Source organism: Cydia fagiglandana, chromosome 12, assembly GCF_963556715.1.
Source record: "Cydia fagiglandana chromosome 12, ilCydFagi1.1, whole genome shotgun sequence".
NCBI classification, from domain to species: Eukaryota; Metazoa; Arthropoda; class Insecta; order Lepidoptera; family Tortricidae; genus Cydia; species Cydia fagiglandana.
The window spans coordinates 4,546,262-4,570,741 of NC_085943.1; the positions used below are offsets into that span (position 1 = coordinate 4,546,262).

The window sequence follows — 24,480 nt, forward strand, 5'->3', positions numbered from 1 at the left end:
AAGATTCTTACCTTGTTCATAGTACTAAAGAGTACCCATATAAATAAAGCTTCTCACCTTCAGGAGTTGTTGTCCGAGATCTCGAGAGATAGCTTCGACGAGCCTCAGGCCGCGCTGGATGGGGTACTTCGTGGAACGGATCTTGCGGAGATGCGAGAAGATCTGCTGCACCGCCAATCTGCAAGTAATTATGATTAGAGATGCCCCGAATAGTGAATTTGGCCGAATACCGAATACCGAATTTTCGGCTCCACTCTAGGCCGAATACCGAATTTTCGGCTCCACTCTCGGCCGAATACCGAATATTCGGCGACCGAATATTCGGCATGACGTACGAACATTTTGAGTCACAATTATTATGAAAACTGTTCGCCAACAAAGCACAACGTTTGCTAAGATATATTTTTATGTTGAACAGAATTAATGAATGTAGAGTCAAACAAATCAGACCCATGATAAAAATAAAATATTTTGTAATCAAGAAATGCTCAAAACGTACGTTTGTATTTAATTGCTTTCCAAGAATTATTTTAAATTTTAAATATACCTAGTTTTTGGTTATTTTTTGTGTAAGTTTTCTTTTTAGGTAGGTGCAACAGATATTCGGTATTCGGCCGAATAGTAAGCAACATTCGGCCGAATCCGAATATTCGGTAAAGTGGCCGAATAGGCCTAATACCGAATAGTTGCCGAATATTCGTGGCATCTCTAATTATGATGGTTAATATTTAGTCTGGTTTTTTGACAAAGGACACCGCCTTTTAATCCTTTTCCAGGCAATGTACGATTTAGCGACCACATACGCGCCGCTAGAATTTCAACTTTAGCATTCCCATTTAAGATTCAAATTAGATTGCGCGTTCGGGAAATTTGAGTTGTCTTCAAATGAATCATCAAAGCTGAATTTATTGAAATATATGTATATGTAATATTCGGGAAAACCTTGTAGATTGGTGCGGCTTCAAAAAGGGTTAAGGCCTGCATTACCAAATAATACAGCAGTATCTGGGGTATATTATCTGGGGCTCATTTCTCGAACGATATTAGACTAATATTATTAGTTCACGAACTGTCAAATTGTATGGGTTGCTATGGCAACCCACTAATAATATTAGACTAATACCGTTCGATAAATGGGCCCCTGCTTATAACTTATTCCATTCCATTTCCCTTTGTTCGGATTGTAGTGTTTCTAAAAAGTTTAATTGTGAGAACATTTTGAAAATAATCGTAAAATTAGAAACATTTCGTCGACACGTCAGTACTTATGACGAGGCTAATTTTATCTTTAAGTTTTAAATTTGAGGATATTTTATATCTAACTATGGTCAATGTCATTATGGCTTCGTCTTCGTCGTTTGCCATCAGGCGGTCTAGCGAGTCCATACTTGCGATGTATGGAGTCGCGCGCGAGAACGCAACTCATGCTAGACCGACTGATATAAGAAGTTTTTAAAGTAAACATTACATTCGTAACGCTCTCGCGTTCTCGCGCGCGAGTCCATACCTGAAATCGTTCTAGATGTATGGAATCGCGCGCGAAAACGCAACTTAGTCTTCGTTTTTAAAGTAAACACCATACCTGATCCTTTCCAGCTCGGTAGCGCTGAGCAGGTCGTTAATAGGGAAGTCCTTCATGAGGGGGTTGTAGTCGGAGACGGTGGCCAGCGCCTGCTTGAGCCCGGTGTCCGTATCGAAGGACACGGTGGCGTGGAAGCGCTTGCCGTATTTCAGGATCTCCAGAGTTAAAGCCACCTAGAAGATAAAATGATTAGATGAAGTATACTTCGTTTTTTTTTAGCATTAGAAAAAAGGTAAACAATCTTTACAGTGTCTTTTTATTGAAAAACACTTTTGAAAAATAAGTCACGGCCAATATGGAACAATTATGAATCATATACGATTATTTACATTCTTTTTGCTATAAGTAATAGTTACTGATTTTTAAAAAGCGTTTTTCGATTAAAAGACACGTCAAGATCCCATAGTCCTTTTCTAATGCAAAAAAAATGAACTATAGTCGAAGCCCGGCCTTACGAGGTTAGCCTACAATTTTTAAAATTCGTCCCACTGACACACTAATCCGCACTGTCGAATTAGGATAGCCTGTAAGGATGATTGTGGGTATGTACAGTCGCCATCAGATATATCGGAACGGCCAAGGTGTTCACAATATCTGAACACGCACTCTAACGCCCTGACAATAGAGGCGTGCTCAGATATTTGTGAGCACCTTGGCCGCTCCGATGACGACTGTAATAAATAATTTAAAATTTTTTATATCATAAATAAAACACGATTTTAACATCCGTTTATTTATGGCATGAAAATATTGCCAACTTCAACTACGTAAAAAATACTTGTTGAACTAGTTTTTTTGGTATTAAAGTCTTACCTCGATGCTCTCTCGTTTCTCCTGAATGCGATGGAGGGCTCTCTCCAGATTCAGCCAGAATGAGATCTCCTGCAGCGCGGTCCCGTTGGAGGGATCGCGATCCAATTTGGTGACCTGTACACAAATAACCAGAATTAACCTGTAATGTAAGTAAAAAAAACTATGTTTTACAAAAATCAAACATGCGCTCTGTTTTTGAACGAACAATTTTAATATGCAACACCTATCGTGTGTGGCGCGCCATTGTAAACCTTGATGGAATGCACGAAGGTTGATATTGGGTTGTAGTTAGCGCCGAGCGTCAGTTGACGTATTTGGCGGTCAAAGAATTAAAGTAAAGAGTAATGCTAAAGCGTGTAGACTTGATTATTGATAGAACAAGAAGCTTACAAGACAGCCAAGAAAAACCATAACTTACCTTTTGTATTTCCTTAATCCAGCGATTAACGCCGTTCTGGAGTTGGTTAAGGAATGTGGAGTCTTCCACTTTGTCACCGAAATCAGCCACGCGTGGTTTTCGACCCTCGTCCGCCGCCCTGAAATAACACCATTTATTGAAGACCTACTTTACAACGATGAAGATGGCTTTTAATTTAAATCCATAAAATCTATTTGTGACCTTTAAACATCAAATGAATTTTCAAACATAAAAGCGTTGGTTTAGGTGAAGCAGATAATGCAACCACTGCTTTTGCGTGGAAATCGCAGTAAACAAAACATTTACTCATGAAATCGAATAAAGCAGTTGGACTGCTACGGGGTGACGCCATAAGTGTTGCTAAAGATGTGGCAATGTTGTGGTGTACATTAAGTCCGACTCACACTTGACTACACATTTCTAATAGGTCTTCCTGTCAGCTATAGTTAAAGAATTATTTTGTGTATTTTTTACACAATTTTAGACCCAGTAGTTTCAGAGATAAAGACAGACAGACAGACGCACGAGGGTTCCGTTTTTTCCTTTTGAGGTATGGAACGATTTTATCATATTTTGGTCTAAGTGTTTGAAAATAAATTATTTTTGTGTTGATTAACTTACCTTTTAATGACGGCAGCCACAAGGGGATGCACTGGGAGGGTGATCTCCGGAATGTCAATGTTCTGCTGCAGATGCAGCAAGCCCATCTCCAGCTCTGCTATCTTCTTCTCAACAGATGGCGCCATCTTGTCTCCATCCCTGTTACAAAACATTTATTGCAGTAAGGCAAGAGGAAAAACAGATGGAACAGAATTCCACTTATAACGATAAGTGTCAATTAAAATTCAAAAATGTCTGGTAGAGCTGCATGACTACCAAACCATAAAAATCATTTATATAGTAAATATAAAGGCACTTTGCCATAATTATCCAAAGAAATTAGTTGTTCCCAATGCTCATGATATTGAATTATTGGGGTGGATTTTATGAAAACCAAAAAAGTGTCAATGTTTTTCTAAGATGACCTATTTAGTTAAACTCAGTCATACCTGTCAGCTCTCCCACTCTCTTTGACATAGCTTTTGAAGAACGGAGCCATGGTCTTGCTGATGAAAGCATGCAGGGTCTCATATGGCGAGCCATCGGACAGGTTAATGAGACGAAGCTGACTGTGGATGGACTTGTCAGCTTCAATGACTGCTCCTCTCTTGATGCACACAAAGGCAGCCACTCGGGGTGAGGTGAAGTGTACCTGTTTATAAATAACATGGTTTTTAATGCCTGCACTTTATTCTATAACATATTTTCTATCTGTAAATTTTTCTCAAACCTGAGTCATCACACTACTTTCAAAAAATAAATTTTATTTGCTTTTATGGCCTTGTATTTGTTCAAGTACATTCAACATAGGTAAAATAAAAAAATAAACTTTAGCATGTTTTTTTATTGATTCCCTTGCAGCTATGGTACTTATACCAAGTGGGGCCAATGAAACTCTGTATTTAAGTTGCAATCATAATGTGTAGCTATTTCATTATGAATATCAAATTTCTATGAAAATATGATGTTTATAATGACAATCCCATACTTTATTATATACAAGTTGGTGCAAAGTTAGCTTAGACAGACTCTAGTAACATGATAACAAAAATGTTTAGGAATGTAACATTATCTATTTATATGTAAATAATAATCTAAATATAATAAGGTCTTTAAATTTACCTCAGTGCTGATCTGGTAGGTAACAGCTTCTTTTTCTTCCTCTCCCTCTGTGGGCTGCTCATTGTCATCTTCTGTACAAATCACAATAATTCAATAATAATAATGTTTGCCTTCAATATTGTACAAAAAATGTGTCATATAAGCTAGTGTCAAACCTGTTTTACAAATATCAATGTTTTTCACCACTATCATCTGGTTACATTTTAATTGACTTATTACTCGTATAGAGAAACTGTTATTTAGCGATGTGATGAGCGCATCCACCGCACATGAGTAATGCAGAACGCTTATAATAATAAAAAATATGCTAATAAGAATTTGACGGGAGGAACTCACCTTTTGAGGAGAACCGTTGAACATACAGAGAAGACACTTGCGGGTCGGAAATGAATTTCCTAATGCAGTCTTGGTTCACTTTATCCTCGAGAGAGGCATTCAGCGCCGGTGGTACAATGTCGTCTTCAGGCAAAAGTACCGTTGCGGCTCGCCGCAGATAATTTGCGAAGTCTTGGAAGTCGACCACGACGACATTCTGCGCCTCTGGGGCACTCTCGCTCCCGTCCAGGGAGTCCCCCATGTTGTCTTAAATAATAATCTACTCTAAAATCAATAATTTAAACTGAATACACGATATTATTATATTCAGCTGCTCAGTGTTCGTGCAGCTGCAAAATTGACAAGTGAACATAGAGGGGTGTGCTCAGTGTTGCCAGGGCTCTGGAGTCATAAGTTACGTTTCGTTTCCCTAAAAGTCACGTTTTTGCTGCTTAAGTTACATTTTTATATTATTGTATTGTATGGGTAGGTAATCGATTTTGTTAGAAGAAATTCAGAAAATAATATATTTCACAAAAATTCTACTAATCTTATATGATTATTCTTTTTGATAGCACTAATTTAACACATTTATATCATTTAACACAAAAAATAATTAATTCTACCAGCAAACATAAGAAAACAACTCAAAATTTGCGTTTGATTACTTTGCCTCACATGTGGATAAAATGCAACTTTCTTATCAGTTTTTGAACAATCAAGAGAGCCTTTACCAGGGGCCCGTTTCTCAAAAGCTTGTAACTTGTAATACAAGCGGATGTCACTTTTTGACAGCATATGTTAGAAAGGGACTTCCACTTATATTACAAGTTACAAGCTTTTGAGAAATGAGCCCCAGCTGGTGTGGGGAAAAAGAAATAGCCGACCGCAGTTTTTTTTTGCAATAACAGACAAAGAAAAATTGAATTGAACCTACGGTCGACGAATTGGATAAGTACAAACTAGAAGAAATTATTAAAAATGGTGGATGTAACGTCAAGGTATCAGTGCAAGTGTCAACTTGGGTGCGTTCACTCCGTTCCTAAATAATACGAATTGCAGAACTAAACTTGTCCAAAATTCGACTAGCTTAAAAAGTCACAAAAATTGCCTCAAGATCGTAAGTCACGCACGTGTCACACGAGAAGGCGAAAAGTCACGAAAAATGTGACTTTTGTGACCATCTGGCAACACTGGGTGTGCTTGGGAGGGGCGAAGAGCAGAGAAATGACGCATCCGGCTAGTGTTACTATACTAAAAAAATCATAAGGCCAGGGCTATAACCGCGAAAATCGAAGTTCGCAAATTGTGGGGATTTTTCTCTGTCACTCTAATTACTCCTTCGTTGGAGTAAAAGAGAAAGATCCCCGCAATTTGCAAATTTCGGTTTTCACGGTAGCCGCTGAGGGCTACGAAGTTCGCAAATTGCGAGCATGTTTCTCCGTTATTCTACGCCTTCTTTGGAGTAAAAGGGAAAGATCACCGCAATTTGTGAATTTCGGGTTTCGTGGTATTAGTTTCGGGTACTCACAGAAAAATAGAAGAATAGAAGGTGCTAAAGCCGCTAAAGATGCAGCGAATTGTATAATTCTGTCTCTGCCTAACAAATAGCTGCGTCCTCCATGTATTATATTCTTTGCTTCCATAGGTCTGTTAAGATTTGGTCAAGAGGTCAATAAGGTCGTTTATTAATCATAACTCAAAACTAACAAATTACGAACATACCTTTAAAACGTCAACATGACTATTTGACTCATAATTTGACTCGAACCGAACTGTCATAATAATGTTCCCTAGCTCCGGTATTTCCCTTTATTTAAATTTAATTTAATTAATAATTACAAATGGATTCTACATCAAAATTTTATCAATTACTTAATTTGTCGCATAAAGTCATTGACAAAAAGTGTTTGAAACCTTTGTCAAAGTACGACAACTTAGTAACACAGAATTTACAAGCGGCTCAGATAAATACTAGGTAAGTTGTATAAATATTATCTTCTAAGTGGATGATTATACGATATTCTACGGTCAGTTTTTGGTAACTTTATCGAAATTATGCACCGCAGTTAAAGTTATGATTTAAGCGCATTTGTTATAAATTATTAATATTATCTTTATCTGATCTGGTCAAAGTTCACTAAAATCAAAGTATATGACTGAACTTCATTTACATGCACTCAAAATATATATTATTTTTTGTTTGTAATATGTATATGTTGTTTGTAATAAGCAGAACTAAACTTTAATTTAATAGAAATAGAGTACCTTTTATATATATTTTTTTTTACAGAATTATCCATGAAAAATGCTTGAGAAAATCATTTGTCATGATTTTTTTTTCAGGCCGGCAGGAGCAAATGGACTATGGTGTTTCACTCTTCTGCCAACAGTATTAATTGTCTATAGCCTTCAGTATGAAGTGTCGCCAGCATATAAGCTAGCAACATGTGTGTCCATTGGACTCTTGTTTTATAATATATTGTTTCATATTTTTATATCTATTACGAGCTTGGCGCTAACTACAGGCTTGGGGGCAGGTTGCTTGGTATCCGGATTGATAACAAGTGCACTGGTTTACAATGTTGTTAAAGAAGGTAGTGTATTATACATTTAGAGCCCGTTCCAACTTGTCGGATGTCGGGCCCGGATTTTAATTGGATTTCCCAGTGGCAGAACCTTTTTTTTTTAACTGTTCACACTTGTCCGACACATATTTGCCTGCAACTGGGACATCCGATTAATAACCGGCTAGATATCTGACAAGTGGGAATGGGCTCGATACATACATACATAGTCTTAACCACCTAAGGCCCACAACACAAAAAAATTGGCTAAGGTTATGAATTTGAAATCAATAGTGAAGGATAATATATGGTTGACTTTATGTTGTTTTGAAATTGAATGTATCAAATAAAATGCAACCTTGTTCTAATGAAAATAGTGTAAATTGCATTGAAGTAATTAGTACTTTGGTAGGACTGTGACTGTGGGCCTTACAATCTTAAGTAGATTATTTGTTAAAAAAAATATTTGAGACAAATATAATTAACTTTTTGTTATGCTAGTCTTATAAGTCTCTTAAAAGCGGGTTAAGTATAGTTTTTTTATTTTGCTGTTACTGTCAAAACTAGTATACCCAGACTGTAATAAAACCCCCACCAAATTAAGTTAATTTACCTACTGTAAATTTGTTACTGCTATTGAGTAAATCTTCTCTTTCAGACACACTATTCGTACTGTTCTTTGCTCTACCATCACCATTCATCTTCTGTGCATTACTTCAACATTTACTGGCATATCCCAAAACGTTTACTCTCGGAGAGGCAGTGATTGTTGCACAGAGCGCAGTGATCTCGGGTACTGTGTTGGTGGCCCAGACTATGTGTAATCTGGGAGATAAAGGCACTGATGTGGATCTTGTGAATAGTGTTGTTATTGTAAGTTGTGCGAAAAGTTTTTTTTTTTTTTGTTTATAATTCAAAAATCAATTCGATGGTTGAAATTCCTATCCTTTGTTTCTTGGAGGATTGAATTTATTTGTACTGATACTTATATTGACGTTTCAAATTATCTTGGAATTTAAAGATTGCTTCAATGTAGTATGATATAAACATTTTACATAACTTATATGTACATACACCGTGAAATTTTAGTGGTTGTTTTCCCGCGGCAGGGCGATTTGCTATAGGTAGTACTTTCGAATTATGATAGACAAACTTATAAATAGACTGTTTTCCAAAAAAAAAAAAAAATTACAAAAAAATTACCTAAACTCGAACAAGCGAAAAACAATAGTAACACACTAAAACTGCAAGTCGACGACAGTTCCCGATATTGTAAACAGATAAACAAATAAACAAGTACATGTGTTTTTTCCGCTTCCGGCCATCGTTCGAGCACGTTGTGGAGACGAAAAAATATTTGGAAATCAGGAGAATTCTGTGGTTTTTTTTGTGTTTTTTGTGCGTGATCGTTTTGTGTTTGTTGTTTATCTGTGTGGTAGCGTTATCTAACATTTGGTAAGTGGAAACAGTGGGAAGGGTGGCAATTACTTTCATGTGAGGTACTTGCCACCTTTTCCGTGACGACATGATGTCGTCAAACACGTTTGACCCCGGGAAACCTCCGGATGAATTCGTGGTTGTTTCGAATCCGCCGTCACCAGCCGTTCACGTGGATGTAGTAGAATCGACTCCCCGCAAAAGAGACCGCGCTGAATCCAATTCAGATGATGAGGCCCCCTGTGCCAAGCAGATGACCACCCTGAATAAAGGCTCTAATGAAATGAATTCTATCATGTCTGCCGGTATAGAATCGCACCTGCCTCTATCTCAGTCCCTAAATTCACTAGATTCCACTCAAACGGAACATGAAGCAACCGGTGGCCCCCCCGGCCCTTCCCAAGATTCGCTGCTGCCTCTAGGTCAGTACCATAATTCATCAGATTCCATTCAACTGGAACATGAAGCAGCCGGAGGCTCCCCCGGCCCTTCCCAAGAATCGCAGCTGCCTCTATCTCAGTTCCATAATTCATCAGATTCCATTCAACTGGAACAGGAAGCAGCGGGTGGCTCTCCCGACCCTTCCCAAAATCTTGTGACCCCTATGGAGGTCCCCCAAAACTCTCTCTCAGATTCAAACAGTTTTATGAGAACCCCCCCTACTCCCCATAGGAATAACTACTTAGTGTCAGACTTAGGTCCATTTATTGTACATGTTACTAAGGACTCATCAGAAACCTTCTTGAATCAAGTGAAGTTCGGACAACTATTATATCAGACCGGTGTAAAAGGTATTAAAGAAGGCGGTGTTAAGAAAGTAGGGCGCAATAAAATGTCGGTTGAGTTTCAAACAAGTGACAGTGCCAATTCCTTTTTGAATTCACAGCTAATAGATGGATACAAAGCTTTTATCCCAACTTTTCATATCTCTCGCATAGGGGTTGTTAAATACATTCCTAAAGAGTTTACAAATGAGGAACTCCCTTCCCTTATTGTCTCGCCTCAAGGATTTGGCAAAGCCATAAAGGCTCGTCGCATTAATTACAAAACCAAGGATCCCAATGATGGGGCTATTCAATGGATGCCCTCAGAAAAAGTGGTGGTTACTTTTGACGGTCAGGCGCTCCCTTCAAGGGTTTTTCTATTTCATTGCTCGCTAGAGGTAGACCCCTACAATCTGCCCACAATCCAATGTTTCAGATGCCTTCGGTTTGGCCATGTAAAGGCTCATTGCCGCTCTCGACCACGCTGTGCAAAGTGTGCCCAGCCTCATGAAGCCTCTGAGTGTAAGGTAGAAGAAGCAAATGTATCCTGCTTGCATTGTCTAGGTCGACATATGGCAACTGACAAAAATTGTACTGAGTTCAACAGACAAAAAAACATAAAAATCACCATGTCGGAGGAAGGTGTTTCTTACTCTGAGGCGGAGAAAAAGCATCCGAAAAATAAACCTCTTTATAGTGCTGTAGTCAAGAACCCGTCTTCTGCCCACCCCTCTACTTCCTACAAGGAAACAGTGGTTACGCTGAGGAGACCACATGCTCCTCTTTCCCCTGGCTATGACCGTAGGGCTCATAACGACATAATATCTGGATATAACACGCCCCTTCCGGGCAATGGTGTCTGCCTGTCTGGTGAAAACCGTGAACCCGGTGTCCATCCTCAAGAGTCACCTTCATCTGGCCCCTCTGGCACAGATACTAACATCTCATACATAATCTCTTCGATTGTTTCTTTAGCTGTAGAATTTTTGGTGAAAAATAATTTACTACCGTCCAACGCTGCCGATTATTTGAAACTTCTCTCCTCTCTTCTACCTAAAGGGTAGTATGGCTATTTCGATTCTCCAATGGAATATTAGAAGTGTAAATAAGAATAAATCTGATTTATTATATTTATGTAATAAACATAAACCTTCTGTCATTGCTCTCTCAGAAACCTGGTTAAAACCTTCTTTCTCATTTCGCTTACAGGGCTATACATGCCTCAGACAGGATTGCCCCAAAGGCTCAGCTGGTTGTTGCCTTCTTATTAAGAACGGTTTAGACTATCAACAAATTTCTCTTATTAACAAACCGCATATTTACGTGACAGCCGCTCGAGTCTTAAATATTAGCTTCCTTTCTGTATATATCCCTCACCCTTCTCCTAGAATCATTTCGTCCTTTTGGTCCCTCCTTTCTAACGTTCCCCCTCCCATTCTTGTGCTAGGTGACTTCAACTCACACAGCCCCCTATGGGGATCTCTTTCTCCTGACCCCTCTGGTAGCAAAATTGTAGAACTTCTAGACCATGACAACCTCTGTGTTTTAAATGATGGTAGTTCAACTCGTCGTATATCCCCAACACAGAATTCATCTCCGGTAGACTTGTCTATTTGTTCTCCGGCCTTAACTTCTATAGCTGCGTGGGAAGTCTCTCAATCGTCTTATGGTAGTGATCACCTCCCCATCACCATCACCATCTCTATGGACTGCCCCCTGCCATCTTCGACTCCTCCTCTTCAAAAATTTAATCTTTTAAAAGCTGATTGGTCGCTGTTTTCTTCTTCACTAGGTAACAAAATTGCTGATCTACCTGTTGTCTCTTCAACAAATTGTCTAGATGTCTACCTTCTTTTTAAAAAATCTGTACTTCTCTCGGCGGAAGAATCCATCCCTTTAAAAAAAAATATTTCCAAAAACAGGCGTCCCTCCCTCCCTTGGTGGGACCCAGAATGCACTTCAATAGTTAAAGCACGCAAAAATGCCGAAAAAACATATTGCAACAACATTAATAAAGAAAATTTTATTTTGCTCAAACAAATCCAGGCCAAGTGCAGGAAGGTACTAATTAAAAAAAAAAGAATTGGGTGGAATAATTTCTGTGAGTCTATATCTCCTGCCACTCATCCCACCATTGTTTGGAATAAAATTAAAATATTTCGATGTGCGGGGCCCTCTGCCCCTCCTCCGTCTTTTTCTAATAATCCTCCCTGGCTAGACGACTTTCTTAATAAATTGGCTCCTCCTTATGCTCCGAATTTTTCTGAAATTCCATCTTCTGTCTCTTCGTCTACCTCTTTGCCAGATAATTTTCTTTCTAATCCCTTTTTTATCTCTGAACTCCGATGCGTACTTGACTGTCTTCCCGACTCTTCTCCAGGTCCTGACGGTGTGGTTTACTCATTTCTTTCTAAAGCGGGCGCTGAGGCGACTTCTTATTTCCTATCGCTAATTAATTGCTTTTTTGACAATGGTGTTATCCCAGACTCCTGGAAGGAACAGTATGTAATTCCCATTCTGAAACCGGGTAAAAATTCAGATCTTGCCTCTTCATACCGTCCCATAGCTTTATCATCCACCTTATGCAAAATTACTGAACATCTTTTGAAAAATCGTCTTGACTGGTATATTGAAAATAATAACTTATTATCTCGTTTTCAATTCGGCTTTCGCAAGGGTAAAAGTGTTTCCGATAGTCATGCTATTCTGTCAACTGACATTAGACTTGCTTTCTCAAGAAATGAGTGTGTTGCTGCTGTGTTCTTGGATATCTCCTCAGCTTACGATAATGTCATGCTTTCAGTCCTTAAAAACAAGATGTCTCAGATAGGAATTCCTTCAAAGGTTGTTTGCTTCGTGTCTAATCTTCTTTTGGAGAGGACAATTATATTAAGATGGCAGGGTAATGTCTTGGGGAAAAGATGTCTATGGAAGGGACTACCTCAGGGTTCGGTCCTCAGCCCTCTCCTTTATAACTTATATACTATGGACCTTGACAAATCTGTAAATTTACATTGTAAAATTCTGCAATATGCGGACGACTTGGTTATTTATTGTAATGACAAATCTCCACAATTAGCCACTAATAAAATTAACACAGCCCTTATCTCTCTCCAAACGTGGCTTTCTTCTCATGGTCTTTCTCTCTCTCCATCAAAAAGCTCAGCTATTATTTTCTCTAGAGCCAGAAGCTCCCCTCAAACACTATTTCTTTTTGACAATGAATCAATTCCTCTCTCAGAGACTGTAAAATTCTTAGGCGTTATTTTTGACCGTCAACTTAAGGGTGCTCAACATCTAAATTATGTAGCTAAAAAATGTGAAAAAAACATTAACATGCTTAGAGCCCTCTCGGGCGCGTGGTGGGGTGCTCATCCTTATTCTCAAAAACTTCTATATAATGCTTTCATTAGGTCCCACCTGGATTTTGGTACTTTCATATTTGAACCTTGTAGTGTCGAAGCTCTTAAAGTTCTAGAAAAAATACAATTGAAGGCGCTTAGAATTGTATTAGGGTGCATGAGAAACTCTCCCAAGAAGGCAATCCTAGTGGAGAGTGTAGACCCTCCTCTAGATCTCAGGCGGAAGCTTTTAGCAGATCGCTTCTTATCCCGCACAGTTTGTTTATCATCACATCCCCTTATCCCCAAATTGAAATTGCTGCAAAATTATTGTAACACTAAACCTTATTGGAGCAAGAAGTCTAAACCTAATTTAGTCCTCAGCTTAGAAAAAATTTCATCTCTCAGAGCCCCCATTCAAAGATACCCCTCACTCCCTATATACTCGGTTCCGTTTGAATCCCTTATTCTCCTTCCTAATGTAATTTTAGATTGCGGCATTAATAAAAATTCGCTACATCCAAATTCGAAATTTAATAAATTTGCACACGATAACTTCCCAGATTATATATTTTTTTATTCTGATGCCTCTAAACTCTCGGACCTTGGTTGTGTAGGCTGTGCTGTAGTGTGCCCTTCGTTAAATCTCTCAATAAAATATAAACTCCCCCCTGAGTGCTCTGTTTTTACTGGTGAATGCTTGGCCATTTGGGCGGCAATCAAATATATACTCTCTAGTAATCTCCCTAAATCTGTTATTTTCACTGATTGTTTAAGTGCCCTTCAGGCAATTTCCTCTAGACCTTTCTTAAATTGTGCTCGTAATTACCTAATAGCTCAAATTAAAAAAGAAATTTTCTCCTGTCGGTTAGCCAATTTGGACATATATTTTGGATGGATTCCGAGCCACTGCGGCATTTTAGGTAACGAACTAGCAGACCAGGCTGCAAAAGAAGCTGTTCTACGCGGAAATGATTCCTTTTTTAAAATCTTCCCCTCGGACTTACCCCCTTATTCATAAACGTTTACTAAAGTTGATGAGCCCATAATAATCGTTTGTCCCTTTCCGACGTATTGGTATGATGGAAAGGGACAAACGATTATTATCGGCTTGCTAACTTTAGTAAACGTTTATGAATAAGGGGGTTAGTCTGTATCCCTAAGAAAACAATGTTTAAAAATTGGTCCGTACGATGGAAATCGTCAAAAAATGTTTTTACTCGTATATTCAACCCTTGATACCCTCTCGTCCTTGGATTTTTAAAAATCGATCTCTCTCTAAAAGGCACACCAGTATCATTATTAGACTCCGCTTGGGTTTTTATTCTTCGCCAGAACTCTTGCATCGCTTCAAGCTCAGGGACTCCCCTATGTGTGACTGCAATATGGAAGTCGGTACACTGGACCATATCTAGACACGCGGCAGCGTGTCAAGCCAAGTTCAAGCAAAGGAACTGGCTAGCCAGCGCCGAGTGTAATATTACACAAACCACTTGGTGCCACTTTTGACCCTTCTATAACTCAAAACATCTTTGACGTAAACACATAAAACTACGTGTGTTTAATTATATCCATAAGGATATCTAGAAGCCCAAATTTCATGAAGCTAGCTCAAACGGTTATAAAGGTATGAAGGTCAAAAAGTCGTAAATTTTAAGACTGACTTATGACTTATAGTACCTAAACCTAACCTACTTCCAGATGACCTAGAAGGATGAAATTTGGAATCCAGCTTTGTTATTGTGTGTAACCGTAGGAAAAAATCTAAAAATAAAATAAAGTAAAAAAATAGGGTTGGTCCCCATACAAAAAAAACACTTTTTATTGGGACTGACATATAAGTACCTAAACCTAACCTACTTCCAGATGACCTAGAAGGATGAAATTTGGAATCCAGCTCGGTTATTGTGTGTAACCGTAGGAAAAAATCTAAAAATAAAATAAAGTTTAAAAATAGGGGGGGTCCCCATACAAAAAAAACCATTTTTTATTGGGACTGACATATAAGTACCTAAACCTAACCTAATTCCAGATGACCTAGAAGGATGAAATTTGGAATCCAGCTCGGTTATTGTGTGTAAGCGTAGGAAAAAATCTAAAAATAAAAAGAAGTTACAAAATAGGGGGGGTCCCCATACAAAAAAATATTTTTTTATTGTAGCGTTGGAACAGTTACAAGCAGATATTTGAAACTACCCCAATATATGTATTATTATATTTGCTATATTAAAATAAAGTTTAGTCAAAAAATAAGTGGTGTCCCCATACAAAAAACTTGTAATACGCTCTAAACAACCGGCCAACGGTGTGTCGTCGGCGGCGCGCGGCACCACATAATTATACAAAGAACAGAAGTAAAAACCATACAGCGGAAACACAAGAAAAAACATTAAATCTCAATACCTGCCTAGTTTTCTTCACAAAAAGTATTGATATCCCACCAAAAACATAAATGTAAAAAAGGAGAGCCAAGTTCAATACAAAAATTATGCTTGGCTGTGGGGCTCGCCGCAAAAAGAATGGAGATCTAAATGAGTGCCACTGCCAAGTTCTATGCAAAATCCAAATATGTATTTATAGGAACAAAATAACATTATAAACAAGTATTAAACTCTATTTCTTTGCTTTATTGGATACCTATAACAATTGCTGTTATTTAAAAAAATGTGAGATCTTAAAGTAGGTTAGATTTGGCTTGGCCAGGTTTTATCAGAATTACAATATATATAAAATGATTGATATAATGAAAACTGGCCAAGTCAAATCTAACCTGCTTTAAGATCTCACATTTTTTTAAATAACAGCAATTGTTATAGGTATCCAATAAAGCAAAGAAATAGAGTTTAATACTTGTTTATAATGTTATTTTGTTCCTATAAATACATATTTGGATTTTGCATAGAACTTGGCAGTGGCACTCATTTAGATCTCCATTCTTTTTGCGGCGAGCCCCACAGCCAAGCATAATTTTTGTATTGAACTTGGCTCTCCTTTTTTACATTTATGTTTTTGGTGGGATTCTTTTTAACTGCCCTCGTAACTCACCCTTCTTTAATTTATACTCTGTCTTAACAAAATTAAAAATACCCCTCCCTATTAAATCTATGTCCTTATTATGCCTCACCGAAAATAAAAAAATATTCCGGATTCTTGCCAGGTTTCTGAGGAAAAATAACATTGTATTATAGTATCTCTCTAATTTGGCATAAGAGATTATATAATATTTGTGTCGTCTGCAATTGAACTAATCACTCACCTTTGTTTTACTTTGCTAAAACAAAACGTGTAGTGGCCCTTGTCCTGTGCGGGCGTGGGTATTTGTCTGTGTTGTCCTTTGTTCGCAGGTGTACACATCAAAACACTTGACATTGGCAAATTTGTGCCAACTAGTTTGGCCAGACCGCCACTAAAATAAAAGAAGAAGAAGAAGAAGAAGTACATGTTACTTTTTTAAACTGTGTAACAGGCTATGAGTGCTTTACTGTTTGACAACTGAAATTAAAATTTACTGAGACTGTTCCTTCACGATTAACAGTTGAAATAAAACCTTTTTATTAGTTTGATGATTGCCATTACGTTGTGTCAACTTTGGTAAATCGAATAATTACATCCTCTTCGCTTATTTTACTAATGTGATAACAGATCCTGTCAATGTCATCACAGCTATTTCTAGTAAAATGGATCGACATTACGAATATTCTAATTTAGAGTACGTCGCGATGGTGCAGCTGTATTGTTACGCTAGGGCTAACTACGACTCCCACGCCGCCGCCCGGCGACTTTACGCGGAACCGGACCATTTACAGTCGCTGCGTCTTCGGGGGATTTTAAACCCCCAAGTTCCACACGGACTAACAATTGTCGCCGCAACACAGCGGCTGCTTAATCACGGGCAGTTTCAAACGCCAGCACATGCACAGGGCAGAGGTGATTGTGTATTGAACGTGGCGGATTGCAGTTCGAACAATTATTGCGGTATCGGGAAGTTTAAGTGTTTGTTTAAGTTTTTGATCATTAAAAGCTTGATCTTAACTTGTTATGTTTACTTTTAAGGATCTGCAAACTAACTGCACGTAAAATGTGTGAAGGAAAAATAAATGGAACTACTTACTTTTTAGGTTATTTTGTTTCATTCACTCAAAAGAATTAGGTAGGTACTACTGCAGTGCTACTACTGGTGTTAGGTCACTTTCGAGTTTCGATCGACACATTTATAAATCTGGCATTTCATAACATTATTTAAAAAAAATATTACACATCGACTGTATATCGATAGCAGAATCATTTCGTTGCGGGAAAACAACCACTAAAATTTCACGGTGTATAATAAGTTATGTACATTAATTTATGTAAATTAGTATGAATTTAAATATATTAAAATCATGTCTGTACAGTCACCATCAGATACATTGGAGCGGCCAAGGTGTTCACAATATCTGAACACGCACTCTAAAGGCTTGGCCACACACAGAGCGCGACGCAGCGCCGCGTCCGCGCCGCGTGATGCCGACGCGAAGCCTGGTCAAACAGGGCGCGCGCCGATCGCGCCGGCCTCACGCTCTCAACACGCCCTCAAGGCGCGCGTGAACGCGGCGCGGCCGCGCGGGAACGCGGCGCACCGCTCGCTGCCTAACGTCCGATCCTACTGATGTGACCTTGCGTGACGCGGCGGGCCGCCGCGTTCGCTCGGCGCAGCGCTGCGCACGCGCCGCGCGGACGCAAGGGGCCGCGCGGCGCGGGGCGCGACAGAAGCGGGGCGTGATACCGGCGGGACGCAGTCTGTTTGACGTCGGTAACCTGTTAGCATGTGCCGCGGTCGCGCGGCGTGGACGCGGCGCGGACGCGGCGCTGCGTCGCGCTCTGTATGTGGCCAAGCCTTAACGCCTTGACCATAGAGGCGCGTTCAGATATTTGTGAGCGTCTTAGCAGCTCCGGTATATCTGATGGCGACTGTACCTACTTTTATCAAAAAATTACACTGTATTAAAAGTCTAAGCTAATTTATTTCGCAATTTTCAGACAGTGTTATCAACAGTGGGGTTAATTGTTACAGCCTTATATTTTTTGAAAAAAGACTCTAGAACGGTTAAATTGCTGATTTACATCTTGACCGCCGCTGCAGCGTTTGCGGTCATACAACTATATGCATTACTTGGAGTGACTTGTATACCCGAATTATTCATATTTATCTTCATTCATCCGACGAGAGTAAGTATTTTGGTATTTTACTCAACAGATCTAAATTTTCACGCTGATTTACAATAAATTGACCCATAATTATTGGTACTAATCTAATCTACCATCAATTTCAGGTAAAACTAATAGCTCTTTGGGCGTGCCTAGTATTAGTCGCTGTATTTGTGCTAGTATTGCGTACTAAAACAGCGATAAAGGCTACCACGGTCACAAGGAAAGCGTTCCATCTGCTAGCTGCTGCGGTATTCACTACGGGGATATTGTTGGACCTCAGACTTATGGAGATGGCGGCTGGCATTGGGTTTGGACTACTCATTTTAATTGAGGTAACTTTACTATTAACTATGTAACTACATGGTAACTAAGTATAATATATTTATGTTAAGGGCTCCATTCGTAATCGTGTAAGACTCTATACTCTGTATCTTTATTAGGTATTTAAATAAAAGGAAACAAAATCTACTTCAAATGGCTCCTTAAGCCAGTTGAGGGTAGATGAAATTGAAAACATTACATGATCAAATGTGTCGCTTAACTTCAAACTCGGGTAAATCAATTGGACCCTCTCAGCAAATATCTACCCTGTTACGTTTTCTTAATACCAAAATCGCATAATCTGACAGATGGATTTACCCGAGTTTGAAGTTAAGCGACTCAAATAATGTAGGTTAAAATCAGTTCCAGTGACTGATCCAGGCGGTTTTGTATTTGGTTGGTTAACCAATAAATGTTATAACTACCCGAAATGTACAAATTGTGTACTTTCATTTAAATACCTAAAGATACAGACTATACATAACAAACCTTGTAACAAAACAATTTGACGGCTTAGTAGGTGCAACGAATCCAATCGATCGATCAAATACCGCAATGTAACGCTAACTCAAATCGCATGCGATTATTGGTGAGGTCTGTAGAGGTCCTTAGATCGTTACTTTTATCCTTATAAATAAACGCGAGCCCGTTTGACGGTAAAACTAAATGAAATTATGCTCAAACGAATCAGCGTAAAAAAATAACACTACTTACTCAATTCAAAATGAGTACCTATTATTATTATTTATTTTACCAGAGCGAAGCCGGGTTTTCATCTAGTTTTATTGTAACTTCGTGCGTAGACGCACAAAATAATCAGTTTACCTTTTTTACAGGCATTGAGAAAATCGAATATAGAACCAATCTCACCAGCATTACAATCGGCGTTCCTCGTTTACAGCGATGAAAAGGTATTGTTGTGAGTTTGTTTTCTGAGTATTCAATCAGGTATTTTGTGCGTCCATTGTCTATATTACCAGAGGCTACCTTACTGCCACTATTATCTTCAAAACGATTGGCAAGTCACAAAAGAAAAATCAAAGCATTTTAGTCTAACCCTACTCTGTATCTTTAGGTATTTAAATAAAAGTAAACAAAATCAAAATCAAATGGGTCTTTAAGCCAGGTAGATGAAAACATTACATGATAAAATAATGTACATTAAAGTCAGGTCATTCAGTGACTGAGTGGCTACCGCGAAAACACAAATTGCGGGGATCTTTCCCTTTTACTCCAATGAAGGCGTAATTAGAGTGACAGAGAAAAATGCCCGCGATTTGCGAACTTCGATTTTCGCGGTCATAGCCCTGATCCAGGCGGTTTCGTATTTGGTTGGTTAACCAATAAATGTTATAACTACCCAAAAATGTACAAATTGTTTGTTTATATTGCTATTATTGAGTTACATTAATCCCAGTAGCGAGGCGAACGACGATTCAAATAGTGAGTTCCTTTTCGTCTCGTGACTCTGCTTTGTTTAATTATTTAAAGCTTTGGATTTTAATTAAAACACCTACTACATACTTTACTTTTTTCGTACGCAGTTAAGGTCCTTTGTTTAAATTGTATTTTTCTTGCTAGGATTGCGGCGAATTCGCGCTAACCCCCATCTACATGTACTGCGGCCTTGGCTTCGGTCTGGTCGCGCCGCGCGAAGCACCGACGCTGGAGCGCCTAGCCGGCGTGCTGGCCGTGGGCGTGGGCGACGCCGCCGCCAGCTGGTTCGGCAAGAGATACGGACACACGAAATGGCATGGTAAGGCGCGTCTCGATATTGCGCGGCAAACCTGTACATATTTTGGCTCGCGAGCCAATTTCGGCACCATCTTGAACTTATGCGCGGTGGCCGCGCGCGGCAGGCGATCCGACGATCGACCACATTATATCACAAAAATTAATTATTCGGAACGAAGTATAGCCAAATAGAAAAATGATCTGTTGCGATAATCACTACATTTACTGTTTCATAGAAATTGTTTCATCATCTCAGCCATAAGACGTCCACTGCTGAACATAGGCCTCCCCCTTGGACCTCCATTCGTACCGGTTGGAAGCCACCCGCATCCAGCGTCTTCCGGCGGCTTTAACAAGGTCGTCCGTCCATCTTGTGGGTGGACGTCCTACGCTGCGTTTGCTAGTCCGTGGTCTCCACTCGAGCACTTTTCGACCGTGGGAGACTCGATAATTCAATTAAAGTACGACACTTTTCATTATCCATGTATGCGGTCGCGCGAGCCAACTGAAATATATACACACCCGTTCCAACTGCGCGCGAACATTCCTTTGCCGCGCGTCGACACACCGACAGTGAATGGTTGTGTGTGTGCGCGGCGCGGGGCGAGCGCGCCCAGGATCGAGCTGGCGCGCGGGGGCGGCGGCCCGGTATCGTGCGCGCGGCGGCCGCGCGACCCAATGTTCGATAGCTTGCCGCGCAATATGGAGACGGGCCTGTATGAACACATCAACTGTCTTCTTCTCTGTCGTATCGCTCTTGACAGAGCGGTCGAGGTCACGTGAGGCGTCCGCATCGGTAGTAGAGGCGGACAAAGCTCTTCGCCCGCCATCTCCGTGTTGGCAGACTGTCTGGCACAGTCAGATACGCGGTTTCCCACTGCGGATTTTATTTGGTCAGTCCAGCGCCTAGGTGATCTACCGCGCGATCTGGTTCCCTCCACTCTTCCTTGTACGACCAGTCGCTCTCTGTAGTCGTTAGCCTAGAGACATGGCCAACTGTCTAAAAGGAACTAGTTCACAAAATGGCGGCAAAAATTAAAAGAAATGCATGGTATTAAAATTTTACTAAGGCCAACTTTCTTATTTAACCAATATAAAATTAACATTTATTAAGATTTAATTTATTTTCAGGGCAAAACCGAACAGTGGAGGGAACGTTGTTCAATATACTGTCACAGGTCATTACAGTCTACTGCCTTGGTTTGTTTGGTAAGATATTTTTGTAAGTAAGTTTTCAATAACCTTATATGACGGACGGCCCATTCAGCGGTAAATTGGATACTGTCGCTTATGGACGCTTACAACTCCTGGCAGTGGGGAGACACTCCTGACTTCGGGCATACTCGGTTGCTTTCGGCTCAGCATTTCTCCGAGCAATTATTAAGGGTTGACACAACTTGACGTCCCTTTGCGTGCACGACCACAGATAAGATAATTACTTAAATTTTGACAACCCTAAATAGTCGAAAGAGAGTGCCATAACTTAGAAAGGGATATCATGATTCGACCCTGAATCGTTGTCAAACTTCGGTTTTGTAGGAAGTGTCCTTTCTGTACGGTAGTATTGTTACTTATTCTGTGCTCCTGTGGTCCCACACGCCCGTAGCTGACCCTTTAATTTAATTGAACAAGGGTTCACTGACAGCTAGAATAATGTCTAAGTACATCCTTGGGACAGCAAACGTGGCAACCAATACTTGAGGCAATCAATTCCGACCATTGGTGCTGCCATATAGAAGGTTACGGTACTTTCCAACCAGTGGGCTCCCTTTAAAGTTCGCAGGACAATCCGGTGTGCCTCTAATAATAACGCGAAAAATTACATTTATTTTACAATACCTTTTCTATTCCAGATGTAATGGACTGCAACAACGCAGTGCTCCGCACAGCTGTAGCGGCGACAGCGTCAAGCCTAGTCGAAGCGAAGACAGACCAGGTCGATAACTTGATACTACCGCTGATTAATATTATCGCGTTCCAGTTCACACACTTTATGAGCTAGATTTAAATAAGTAATAGGGAGTGTGCATAAACTGTAGAATACATACAGAAGCCCCTATTCATTGACGCGAAGCATCATATAGTTTCAATTTTTAGAGTTAAGCTACTAGATGGCAGACTCTACAATGCGAAATAGAGCCAGCGTGAAGTGTAGGGGGCAGCACTTGCTTAGAAGCGCGAATTGTTTTCGCTTTCGATTCGGGCCGCGTAGCCAACATGCCAATCGATTACGCTCCGTAGCGATCGCAACGCAACTGTCACTGTCGCACTAATATGGAAGAGTGATAGAGAGACATAATGCTTTTCGTTGTCGAAGCGATAGCGATTGTAACCTTGGCTAGGCCGGCAGGTCACGAGATGGCACGCACGGTCTCTAGTAAGTAGTGGACAGTGGCTTGACGACCTTAACGTGAACTAATCTAGCTGTGGGTGTGGCATCTGTGGAGCCCTTTACTTTCTATGTATATTCCCGAGGCAATAAAAAAACCGCCAAGTGCTAGTCAGACTCGCGCACGAAGGGTTTCGTACCATTATCAAAAAATCACGTTGTATGAGAGCCCCACTTAAATATTGATTTTATTCTGTTTTTAGTATTTGTTATAGCGGCAACAACAGAAATACATCATCTGTGAAAATGTCAACTGTCTAGCTATCACGGTTCATGAGATACAGCCTGGTGACAGACAGACAGACGGACAGTGGAGTCTTAGTAATGGTCCCGATTTTACTCTTTGGGTACGGAACCCTAAAAAGGGTCTCACGGAGCCCCTTTAAAAGCGAGCACTTGGCCCACACCTAACTACTTCACTGATAAATGAAAGTAGGTACTCAGGACGTACAAAACACGCTGTGGTTGTTTGGTTGTGAATTAAATTTGTGAGTGTGACGCCCATCATACAAAGTGTTAGCCGAAGAAAATCTAGTTGGTTTGAATTTCTTTTGTTTCAAAATTAGCGATAGTTATGAATAATTCAAATATTATTGAAGCGCAGTGTACAACATTTAATCGTTTTTCATTAAAATATGCTCGATGTTACTATACCTCTTGTCGTGAACTAAAGTAAAGGCCATTACAGACGGCCGTACTGGACCGCGACCTCAGTCCGGCGAAAAAGAGATCCCAAAGTCGCGATGCAACCGTCTGTAAACACTGTAAAACTTCTCTATTAAATGTGCATAACTTTAAGACTCTTTTCGTTACTCTGACTAACAGATAGCATTTACTGGTAGTGATAAAGTAAGAAGTGATATAATTAAGACTGCAATGGAACATTTTTTAATCATATCTACTTAAATTCATATCTACTTAATGAAAATGCAATGTTTTCGTATCAAGCTATCCAGGTGATGGAAACCAAAGGTTCTAAGAACCACTTTGTATATAATAAATCAACGTAAGCTCCTTAAGTTTGGGCTGCCAAAAAAAAATAGTTAGATCAAGACAGATATTGTTTTTGATAAAACTTTTTATACTTTTGTACATACCTTATAATTTATTATTAGACATTCCAAATGACACCAAAGACGTTTTTTAAAATTAAAGATTTTTGTTTTAATTAAAATTGTTTAATATTAAAAGTTGTTTCTTTTAAATTGTTCCTGTATTAAGTTTAACTATCATACATAATTTTATTTGAGACTACATAATTAGTATTAGGTCTACCATTGGCAAAAAAGTTGCACAGTGATTTTCTAGTACAAAGTTTCATACATTTTTACACTAAATGTAATACAAATCAATGTCATGCAATCAAGCCTTCAACCAGATCGTAGCTTACCATAATAACTTCTTACCAATTGTCTCAGTTAAATTAAAATGGTAGACTTATATAATATATATGTCGCAGTCAAAAGTGTGAACTGGTCAAAAGAACTTTTAACCGACAAAAACAGGCAAAATTGCTTTTGACTGTGCATGTTGGTCAAAAGTAGTTTTACCTGAAAATCATTGGTTAATAGTAATTGTGACTGTAACTATCAGTCAAAAGTACTCGCAGAGATAGGTAGGTTAGGGTTTTTTTTTTTGCTACGCCCAAAAACTAAACTGTTCCCAGAGATAGGTAGGTTAGGGTTATTTTTTTTGCTACGCCCTAAAAACGAAACTTCTGCCAGAAATAGGTATGATTTTCAGGTAAAACTACTTTTGACCAACATGCTCAGTCAAAAGCAGTTTTGCCTGTTTTTGTCGGCAAAAGCTTTCCCTGTCCCTTTCTGACAAAAGCTGTCAAAAAGGGACTTCCACTTGTATTACAAGTTACAAGCTTTTGATAAATAG

General features: G+C 39.4%; 2 protein-coding genes across 2 annotated transcripts in view; one reads left to right on the top strand and one right to left on the bottom strand.

Annotated features, from left to right (window-relative positions):
• Nucleotides 1–5,201, bottom strand: part of LOC134669428 (dynein heavy chain, cytoplasmic) — an 88,867-nt gene extending 83,666 nt beyond the window's left edge. Inside the window, exons 1-8 of the mRNA XM_063527005.1 lie at nt 4,872–5,201; nt 4,536–4,606; nt 3,863–4,065; nt 3,435–3,572; nt 2,814–2,931; nt 2,396–2,509; nt 1,583–1,755; nt 58–178 (exon numbers count right to left, since the gene is read on the bottom strand). Of these exons, the coding sequence (XP_063383075.1) occupies nt 58–178; nt 1,583–1,755; nt 2,396–2,509; nt 2,814–2,931; nt 3,435–3,572; nt 3,863–4,065; nt 4,536–4,606; nt 4,872–5,112 (1,179 nt within the window). The 5' untranslated portion in view covers nt 5,113–5,201. The remainder of the gene's footprint in view (nt 1–57; nt 179–1,582; nt 1,756–2,395; nt 2,510–2,813; nt 2,932–3,434; nt 3,573–3,862; nt 4,066–4,535; nt 4,607–4,871) is intronic.
• A 1,426-nt stretch (nt 5,202–6,627) lies between these two features.
• On the top strand, nt 6,628–24,319 carry LOC134669448 (dolichol kinase). Its single transcript, XM_063527021.1, has 9 exons — nt 6,628–6,828; nt 7,197–7,447; nt 8,076–8,290; nt 17,979–18,167; nt 18,272–18,481; nt 19,307–19,381; nt 20,052–20,226; nt 21,336–21,413; nt 22,058–24,319. Exons 1-9 carry the CDS (start codon nt 6,695–6,697, stop codon nt 22,204–22,206), a joined length of 1,476 nt encoding a protein of 491 aa, XP_063383091.1. The 5' UTR covers nt 6,628–6,694; the 3' UTR covers nt 22,207–24,319.
• Nucleotides 24,320–24,480: the final 161 nt, after the last annotated feature.

What these genes read in the sequence shown, in the direction of transcription:
- LOC134669448 (XM_063527021.1), top strand. Translation starts at nt 6,695, where the DNA reads ATGGATTCTACATCAAAATTTTATCAATTACTTAATTTGTCGCATAAA. An exon ending in GACTACTCATTTTAATTGAG is followed by an intron (nt 18,482 to 19,306) that starts GTAACTTTACTA and finishes CCTTTTTTACAG; the next exon opens with GCATTGAGAAAATCGAATAT. An exon ending in CGGACACACGAAATGGCATG is followed by an intron (nt 20,227 to 21,335) that starts GTAAGGCGCGTC and finishes ATTTATTTTCAG; the next exon opens with GGCAAAACCGAACAGTGGAG.